General features: G+C 42.5%; 1 protein-coding gene across 2 annotated transcripts in view; it reads left to right on the plus strand.

Moving 5' to 3' along the window:
- Positions 1–8,630, plus strand: part of SERPINB12 (serpin family B member 12) — a 25,314-nt gene extending 16,684 nt beyond the window's left edge. For both annotated transcript variants that reach the window (XM_037738640.1, XM_017528773.2), the window contains exons 4-8: positions 299–439; positions 1,824–1,941; positions 4,709–4,851; positions 6,183–6,350; positions 7,325–8,630. In XM_037738640.1, the coding sequence (XP_037594568.1) occupies positions 299–439; positions 1,824–1,941; positions 4,709–4,851; positions 6,183–6,350; positions 7,325–7,729 (975 nt within the window). In that variant the 3' untranslated portion in view covers positions 7,730–8,630. The remainder of the gene's footprint in view (positions 1–298; positions 440–1,823; positions 1,942–4,708; positions 4,852–6,182; positions 6,351–7,324) is intronic.
- The last annotated feature ends 1,569 nt before the right edge of the window (positions 8,631–10,199 follow it).

Consider the following 10,199-nt stretch of genomic DNA (forward strand, 5'->3'; position numbering starts at 1 on the left):
AAAAGAAAAAATCAGGGCATGTCAGTATGAAATATAATGAGTGTTGCTGAGTTCCCCAGATGTATTTTTCCTGGATGATCTTGATATAGATGCAGGAGCCATAATCTTCCACTGGGACCACTTCTCATCCTGCATTCCTGTGTTCTTCCCAGCTCTCTACCCCTGCATAGTAGCACAGACAACTGACATCTCCCTGAGGAGCTCTATCTTGCTTCTGTACAAAACACCCATCCGTTAGTGGTGTTTGGCTCTTCCGATAGATGCAGTGAAAGTCACATTTTGTTTCTTTTTTCTTTAGGATGAGTCCTTAAACAATGAGAATGGACTGCTCAGCTGCTACTTTGGGCAGCTTCTCTCCAAATTAGATAGGATCAAGACTGATTACACCCTGAGTATTGCCAACAGGCTTTATGGAGATCAGGAATTCCTAATCTGTCAGGTGAGTTGCACATAAAAGGTGACTAAAGCTACCCTGTAGCATACTATTTAAAAATCAGGGAGTCGCTGGGTTACTCACCTGCCATCTAGAACACAAACCTTTTTGACAGGATGATGTGCTGTGAACTGGTGAGGTGTCCAGGACCTCCCTCTCTCAGCCCCACGCTTTTGTTCTCTTCTTCCCAGTGTTCAACATGAGCAATTTACGAGGCCCATTGTGGGTGGAATACAGGGAGTGGAAGAGGGTTGTGTGAGTAACGGAGCCTTTGGAGCACATGTGGGCTTGGTAATAGCATCCTCTCTTGACTGTCTTCCCAGTCAAGGTGGCTGGTTGCTGCACTTCTCTCTCTCTCATCTGGTGGGTTGCCCCCAAGATGTTTCTCTAGAATCTCCTTTTGTCCCAGGATCAGGCTACCCCTACAATGCAGTTGTGTTCACTGTGCTCTTTTGAGAGTCGGGCAGCAGGAGAAGATGGCATTCTGGCATTCGGAGCTAAAAAAACACAGGACTTGTCTCTGTGGCTAAACAGCTTTGTATCTAGAGCAAACTGTGTCTCCATCTGGGCTTCAGTTTCCTCTTGAATCACTAGAAGGGGCCATGTGCTAAACAATAAATGTGGGGAATATGACCAATGACAAAGACGTGACATGGCTGGTTACTGCGGGACTAGCCAGGGGTTGGACGGCTTCCTTTGGCTAAAATAAGTGTGTTCCCTTGCAATGAAAATAAGACTTTTCATACTGGGTTTTTAAAAACTAGCTTTTTTTTATGAGATATAAATTCACATATTAAACAATTTACCTATTAAAAGTATATAAACCAATGAGTTTGCTATATTATGTTACCGACTTTTTAAAATTACGATAAATACATATAAAATTTACCATTTTAACCATGTTTATGTGTACATTTCAGTGGCATTAATTACATTCACAGTGTTGCATAACCATCACCCTATATATTTCTGAAATCTTTTTTTCTTCATCACTCCAAACAGAAACTCTGCAACCATTAAGCAGGGGGTGAATTCTTATAAACAGAAGCATTTTCTAGCCAAATCTCTCAAGTTACCTGATATTTACCTTGTGATGGCTCCACAGATGGGTTGTTTACATAAAAAGATATCCAGTAGAAAAGGCTTGTCCCCCTGTAACTATAGACTGTTCATCAATAATGTTTGATATCCTCATTTGTCACTATGAAAACCGAAATGTCTCTGGCTAGTTTAAGACTGGAGATGGATAGACACTGTTAGGGCTGTCCCTGCGATGTGAAATGACCAGGCTCATCCTTCTTGGGAGGCTTCTTTGGAGAGCCTCACTCCTAACTACAAGCATCATTGTCTGATTTTATTGCACTGTTTCTTTTTTATTCCAATTGTACAGGAATACTTAGATAGTGTGATTCAATTTTACCACACGACGATTGAAAGTGTTGATTTCCGAAAAAACGCTGAAAAATCCAGACAACAGATTAACTTCTGGGTTGAATGTCAATCCCAAGGTAAGAAAGCCCAAAAGCATGGGAGCTGATGCTGGTTTCTGTTTAAAAGAAAATCGGTCTGCCTAACTTTGCAGATTGCTGGTCTGTTGTGGGCCAGAGGTTCACATATGTGGACCGTGTTCAAAGCACGGTTTGCAGAATGAGATACAATCTCACACCAGTCAGAATGACTGTTACTAAAAAGTTAAAAAACAACAGATTCTGGCAAGGCTGCAGAGAAAAGGGGAACACTTATACACTATTAGTGAGAATGTAAATTAGCCATTGTGGAAAACGGTTTGGAAATTTCTCAAAGAAGTGAAAACAAAGCTATCATTTGACCCAGCAATCCCATTACTTGGTATATATCCAAAAAAATATGGAACATTCTACCAAAAACACATATGCACTCATATGTTAGTCAGTACGCTATTCACAATAGCAAAGACATGGAATTGACCTAACTGCCCATCAATGGTGGATTGGGTAAAGAAAATGTGTTACATACGCACCATGGAATACTACACAACCACAAAAAAGAATGAAATCATGTCCTTTGAGGTAACATGGATGGAAACAGAGGCCATAATCCTGTGAATTAACACAGGAACAGAAAAGCAAATATTGCGTGTTCTCACTTATAAGTGGGAGCTAAACATTGAGGACACATGGGCATAAATATGGGAAGGAACAATGGACCCTGCAGATACTACCAGGGCAGGGAGGGAAAGAGAGGAATGGGCTGAAAAACTACCTATTGGGTACTATGCCTACTCCCTGTGTGCAATATACCCACATAACAAACCTGTACATGGACTCCCTGTATTTAAAATAACAGTTGAAATTTAAAAAAAACAACAACAACAACAAAAAACCATGATCTGAAAAGCATCGAACAGTTAAACTGCTTAGATATTGCTGTTATTTAATGTTGCTATTTTGGTCTCTGGTCTTACTGGCATTGGGTGGGAAAGAAGGGAGGAGACCAGACTCACTGGTGCTGATCTTCTAGGTGGGGCTTAGAGAATGCTCCCTTCTGCCAGTGCCTGTGTGAATCTGAAAAACAGAATAAACTCTTTCCTCCAGGCATAAAGTTAGCAACCTGAAGGGTCAGGTCAGGCTGCTGGACACAGACTAGGCCCTTTTTTGATCACCACTGTGGAGATGGCAAAGATGTTCATGTGCAGTGAAAAGTTTGGGGTGCATGAGAGAGCACGGGTAGTGTCCTGCATCTTCTGCCTTCAGAGTGAGACTGTGACCCCAGGCGTTTGCACCAGTTCTGAGTGACTGGAGACCGGGAAATGATAGCTGATTTATTTTAGGCTCTCTTTGGTACCAGTGGGACACTTTCTATTTCTCTCTTCCATTTGGTGACTTTCTCTCCCTGCCTGTTTTTCTCACACTGACTTCAAGATGGGATACCCCTGTGTGGCCTTTCCTTGGAAGAAATCTCTAAATTCCAAAATTATTGCTACTTTCTTCTTTCACGTGCCACAAAAATGACCATCCCTTCAAGGCTGTGCTTAGCTGTCAAAAGGAAAGCAATTCATTAAAAAAGTTTATATTAAGGCCTGAATATGTACTTTCCCCTTAGTGAGTTAACTCCTCCAGAGTATTTTTAAACATAGATGATGCCAACCTTATCCATTATTATCTGATTTAAGTAGAGCTCTTCTTGAAATGGAAGATCTTTTCTTCTTAAGACATCTGCAGGCATTCAAGTAACTGGCTATTTCGTAGTTTGAGTCAGAAAAGGGTATACCCGGAAGATGGGCTATTGCCTGCTAGCTTGGGGCTTTTCAAGTTGGCCTTAGGGCTGTGGAAGGAGCCCTAGAGCTGAGCCCAAAGGTGGAACGCCTGAGGACCTGCTCCCACCAGTCTTACTGCTTCTTGGCTGTGTGACTTCAGCTCTTCCTGGATGCAACGTATTCTTCTGTGAAGAGGATATAACAATTCCTCCTTCTCATGATTAATGTGGGATGGAATGAGAAAGGGAATGTGAAAGTATCTATAAAATAGGTTTCATGTCATGGCCTAGCACATTTATGTGTATTTTTGTTTATATGTAAGCATATATCCTATGCTATGTTGAGTGCTTGAGACAGGAAGTTTATGTTGTGGTTCTTTGTTCTCAAGGGAGCTTATCATATTGTCAGATGACTGAATATATAATTTCAAAGATAAACCATAGTATAGATGTCTAATGACAAGTTCCAAACACAAGCAATACAAGGAATCAAAAAAGATTCCTTCTGTTACAGTGCTGTGATTGGACTCTTACAGGGTGGAGCGAGAGGGTCTTTCCCCTGTCCCATCACCTCTCCCTTATGTCCATCCAGGACTATGAATTAATCTTCTTAGGTCAGTTCTTGAACGAGACACTCCCCAGTCTTGGGGGTCATAAGCTGCATTGAAAAATATTACTGGCTGGGTGTGGTGGCTCATGCCTGTAATCCCAGCACTTTGGGAGGCCAAGGGGGGAGAATCACCTGAGGTCAGGAGTTCAAGACCAGCCTGGCCAACATGATGAAACACCATCTCTACTAAAAATTAAAAAAAATTAGCCAGGCATGGTGGCGAGTGCCTGTAATCCCAGCTACTTGGGAGGCTGAGGCAGGAGAATCATTGGAACCCGGAAGGTGGAGGTTGCAATGAGCCAGGATCACACCATTGCACTCCAGCCTGGGAGACAAGAGCGAAACTCCGTCTCAAAAAAAAAAAAAAATTATCTACATGAATACTTTTGATACAATTCATTCTCAGGATATTTTCTGGGATCTTTTTTAAGGTAAAATCAAGGAACTCTTCAGCAAGGACATTATTAATGCTGAGACTGTGCTGGTACTGGTGAATGCTGTTTACTTCAAGGCCAAATGGGAAAAATATTTTGACTGTGAAAACACAGTGGATGCACCCTTCTGTCTAAATGCGGTACTGTTTCAGGACTTATGGTTTTCTAGCTATCCAATTCATAATTTCTACTAGGAATGATTTGCAATATGCATACTCAAAAAGTGACAGCTTACATTTACAGTAAGAACATTTTTCATTGATGAGAACCCGTACCTGAATTTCACTGAGCATTTTTGTGCCAAGTGTTCCCAGTACTTAACATTTTTCCATTTGTTATTTCATTTGTTCCCCCAAAGAGCATTATGAGATGGGTGTCACTATAATTTTCACTTAGGATTTGAGACATAAAATGGAAAGGCTAAGCTAGTTAGCCAGATGCGTGCATTAGGATTCAATCTGTGAGCATTTGCCCAGAAATCTGTGTTCTAAGCTAGTAGATTTAGAACAGGAAGAAATGGCAAGGGTCGGATCCCAGCCACCCACCTGTCAGCAGGCTAGCTTATTATTGGAGATGCATTTTTCTCTCAAGCACTGAATTTCCCCATCTGCAGGTTGATGACCCCTCACCCCCCAGCTTGATGTTATTGTGAGATTTAAGGTGCCTGGGGTTTGTGCCTTCCCTCTGAGGGAGCAAGTGTTGCTATTTAATATGGAGATGATTCTCCCTTAACCATGGCTCCCCTTGGTGCTGTGTGGCAGCGTCATCCAGGCCAGATGGCATGGGGTGGTGTGAGACCAGCAGGCTGAGCCAGGGCAGGCCCTGCAGGGGGACAGTTGGCAGGCTGTGTTTCTGCTGACTTAGCAGTGGAGATGCTTTGATAGTAAGCCTACCAATCATCATCTTGGGAGATGAAGAACTGATTAAAAACACGAAAAGGGCCAGGCATGGTGGCTCACACATGTAATCCCCGCATTTGGGGAGGCTGAGGATGAAGGATCACTTGAGACTAGGAGTTTGAGACCAGCCTGGGCATAACAGGGAGAGCCTGTCTCTACAAAAAATAAAAAAATTAGCCAGGTATGCTGGTCTGCGCTGGTAGTCCAAGCTAGTCAGGAGGCTGAGGTGGGAGGATTACCTGAGCCCAGGAAAGCGAGGCTGCAGTGAGCTGCAGGGGCACCCCTATACTCCAGCGTAGGTAACAGAGCAAGACCCTGCCTCAAAAACAAGCAAACACCCCCGCCCACCCACTCCACAACAACAACGAAAAAGACATGGAAAGACAAAGCATTGGCAAAGTAGGGCCCACGGATGAATGGGCAGACTCTTGTAGGCTGGATCCCTGGGGTGGCCCAGGACTGTTGGAGACCCTTCTCATCTTCAGAAATCCCTGTCCTCAGTGAGGCTGGGGCCATATGAATTTGGGAGCTTCCCATAGCCCTCCTGTGACTTCCTACCTTGACTACTGCAGAATGAAAAGAAGAGTGTGAAGATGATGATGCAAAAAGGCCTCTATAGAATTGGCTTCATAGAGGAGCTGAAGGCACAGATCCTGGAAATGAGGTATACCAAGGGGAAGCTCAGCATGTTCGTCCTGCTGCCGTCTCACTCTGAAGATAACTTGAAGGGTCTGGAAGAGGTAATTCTTCATTTCTACATCTCTGTAAATTATTTAACAATAGATCTTTAGAGAACGACACGGTTCTAACCTCTCCCAAGGCAATACTGTATCTCACCTGTCAGAGACATCAAATAATATATAAGAATCTGAATTAGATTAGCTATTTATTCCTCATTTGTTTAGAATTAAACAACAAATGCCAGAAATATTGGGATTGGAGCTTCTTCTTTAATCTCATAGGTCTCTGCAACTGCTTTAGCAAGACAAGGAATCTGGGTTCTAAGTAACTTGAGAAGTTTTCAAGCTTCCCCTTTTCTCTGAGTATCCTGACATCTGGCCTCTTACCCATACCATTTTTCTATAGCTCAGTTAAAGACCTGTTAGCTGAATCCTGTTTTTGGGAACATGTACCTTGACAGAAGTATAGGTAGTGACAGCAGAATAGATTGCTTGTGAGGTAGGAATTAATAAAGGCTGGAGAAGCTCAGCTACGTATTGTCCAAAGGGGTAAAGAGATAAAAGAAAGACACAAAGTGAGAGAGAAAGACCAATATAGCAGGTATAGTAGTTACAACATCAATAACAACCATTATTCGGAATTGCCACGTGCTATCACTGTGTTAAGTACTTTATATATATGATTTTGTTCATGTTTGCAAGAACTTAATTGTATTATCTCTATATAATGGAAGAGAAAATTTAACTTCAGAAACTTATGACTTGGCCACAGCACCCAATTAATAGACTGAGCTTTGCTGGGCTTTGAACACTTGTCTGTCAAACACCAAAGCATGCTGGAACCTGAGTTGTCCCATATCTTCTTTTAAAGAAGAAACATATTTACTTGAAGTTTCAGATGAAATCAGACTATTCTCTGGCTTAGAGAAAGGCCTTGAAAGTTGTCACCGACCACTTCAGGCACTTTGAAGTAATTGGGGGATTCTTTGTGCTCTCATAATCTGATCTTAAATATTATTTCTTTCCTCTTGTAGCTTGAAAGACAAATTACCTATGAAAAAATAGCAGCCTGGAGTAGCTCAGAAAACATGTCAGAAGAATCGGTGGTCCTATCCTTCCCCCAGTTCACCCTGGAAGACAGCTATGATCTCATTTCCATTTTACAAGACATGGGCATTACAGATATCTTTGATGAAACGAGGGCTGATCTTACTGGAATCTCTCCAAGTTCCAATTTGTATTTGTCAAAAATTGTCCACAAAACTTTTGTGGAGGTGGATGAAAATGGCACTCAGGCAGCTGCAGCCACTGGGGCTGTTGTCTCGGAAAGGTCCTTATTAACTTGGGTGGAGTTTAATGCCAACCACCCTTTTCTGTTTTTCATTAGACACAACAAAACCCAAACCATTCTCTTCTATGGCAGGGTCTGTTCTCCTTAAAAGGGGCATGCTGCTCTAATACTTTGTAGCTGGAGGAAAATATCAATACAGTCTTCCTCTGGCATAACATGGGCACTTAAGTTGTTGGTAATATCTAAAGCATCCCCTTCATTCTCCAGCCATCAGCCTGTGCTTATCTTGATCTTTCTGTCACCCTATAGCTTATTTTCTTCTGAGTCTGTTAGTATTGAAGGGCTATTGTTCTCTACTCTAAACTTTCAAGCATATAAATTCGCCCTCTGTGACCTGAAAGTCAGCACAATTCAGAACAGTACCTACCTCCTTTTGAAAGAATCCCAAAAGTTCAGGTCATTAGGCTATTTCTAAGAGATGGCAAACTCAGAAACCACTTTAACATGGCTGGCAAGAGAACATGCATGACTGGAATGTGTTTGGAAACTTAGCTCTGTTTCTGGGGTAGTTATAATTGTGGTCATCACTGGGCAAGATGCACTATTCTTCCTTTGACACCTACTGCATGGAAGATGTCCTGTGAGGTCTTTTCTTCTAGGAGAACGTAGGGCCTGGGTGTATTTAACTGATAGCTCAAAGATGTATGCATGCCCCAACCAGCACTCATTTTGCATAGAGCAGGGGAATGATATTTGTCTTATGATTTTGACACTGACCCAGGAAAGTGGCCAGTGGGTATAGAGGAGGTTTGTCTCAGTTTTTCTTATCGAGTCCCCCATCATTATCATCAAACACTTCCCTCTGTCTCTCCTCCCCTTTGCTCCAAGAATTCCCACCTGTGGCTAGTTACTCTTATGCACCCAGCACTGTCAGCCATGGAGAGGAGTGCTGCTGCCATCGTGGACTGCTGGTCTCCCTGTTACCCTCTCTCTGCCTTCTGGCCACGTGGACTTTTGTGTCTTCCCGGAGGTCTTATGCCAGGCCACACTGTGAGATGAGGCTTGAGCCTGGACACGATGTCCATAGAAACACTTGTTGGCTGGGCATGGTGGCTCATGCCTCTAATTCCAGCACTTCTTGGGAGGCTGAGTCAGGTGGATCACTTAAGTCCAGGAATTCAAGACCAGCCTGGGCAACATATTGAGACCCTGACTCTACAAAAAATAAAATTAGCTGGGCATGGTGGCATGCACCTGTAGTCCCAGCTACTTGGGAGGCTGAGGTGGGAAGATTGTTTGAGCCCAGGAGGCAGAAGCTGCAGTGAGTCGAGATGGCACCATTGCACTCCAGCCTGGGCGACAGAGCAAGACCTTGCCTAAAAAAAAAGCCAAAAAGCCAAAACAAAACCTGAATCCATTGTCAAGAAGGCCATTGGCCTTATCTCAAGCTCTAGTCTACTAAAGTCCTGACCCCTGAGTGTTCCTACTCATGGACTCAGGGCCTCTGTTCTCTGGCGTGGCCATCTGAATTCTTAATTTCTGCCTTAGCTGAGAGTTCTGCCATGACCACCAACATGTCTGACTCACGTCTCTTTGGAGTCAGTCTCTTTCCTATTGAGGTGGGCTTCAGGTCTTGCTTGTGGCTCAGTTTCCCTGGCCTGCCTTGTGGCTGTCCTCCTTCTACCTGCCACCATGTCATTCAGCGTGGCCGCAGCAGCTTTTGGGGGAGAAGGCAGGTGAACCACACCTGCTCTCGTGCTAGCCTCCTCTCCCTTTTCTCACATGCCCCAGTGATTTCTTTGTGCTTTGAGAGACAAGTTTCATGTTCTCCATACAACCTTCTCATTGCTGAAGCTCACTGACAACCTAAAAGAATTTGTCGTTGGTAACGTGAGGCCGTTTGAGGCAGTGCCTTTTCCAGAACGCGTGTCCCATGGGTCAAATTTATTTCAGATATCCAAAAACTTCGTGTCCCCGGTGGTTCATTTTGGGGTTAATGTTTTGGGGGCTGTTTCCATGTCTGACTTGGCATCACTGTCAGACACTGAGCTGGAAACCGTGACCTGTATGAGGCCTGCAGTGTCTGGCATTTGTTTTGTTCTTGTTCTATTACTTGGTAAACACATTTTTTTTTCCGTTTATATTGGGATTTCTCATATTTTGAAGCATGAGAGGCAGAATGTATCTATTTACAATAATGAGGAAAACTAAGTATCTTACATCTTTATGTAAATTAGTAAACATTCTTTACTAAACTTTGCTTTACTAAAAAGTTTCTTCTGAATGAATAAAGCATTTTTATTAGTTAAAATATATATGATGTGTTGACAACTGATTTTTTTAGGGATATAAATTTAACTTTAAAATTTTTCATCCAAAAATATAAAAATACATAATCCATGAAACTAACAATTCATCTCAGTTACAGGAAAAATACATCTTATCCCAATAATAATTTATCACAACTTTCCATCATAATTACATATGAAGGCATATAAAAAGGATGAAAATTCAAAATGCTAAAACTGAAGAGCGATAGCCAGCTGATCATCAGAATATAAAAGAAATTTCTGCTGACTACAAGTTTTTATTTTTCTTCTTTTCTTTAAGATGGAGTC

This window comes from Cebus imitator, unplaced genomic scaffold (assembly GCF_001604975.1).
Source record: "Cebus imitator isolate Cc_AM_T3 unplaced genomic scaffold, Cebus_imitator-1.0 Scaffold55, whole genome shotgun sequence".
Taxonomy (NCBI): domain Eukaryota; kingdom Metazoa; phylum Chordata; class Mammalia; order Primates; family Cebidae; genus Cebus; species Cebus imitator.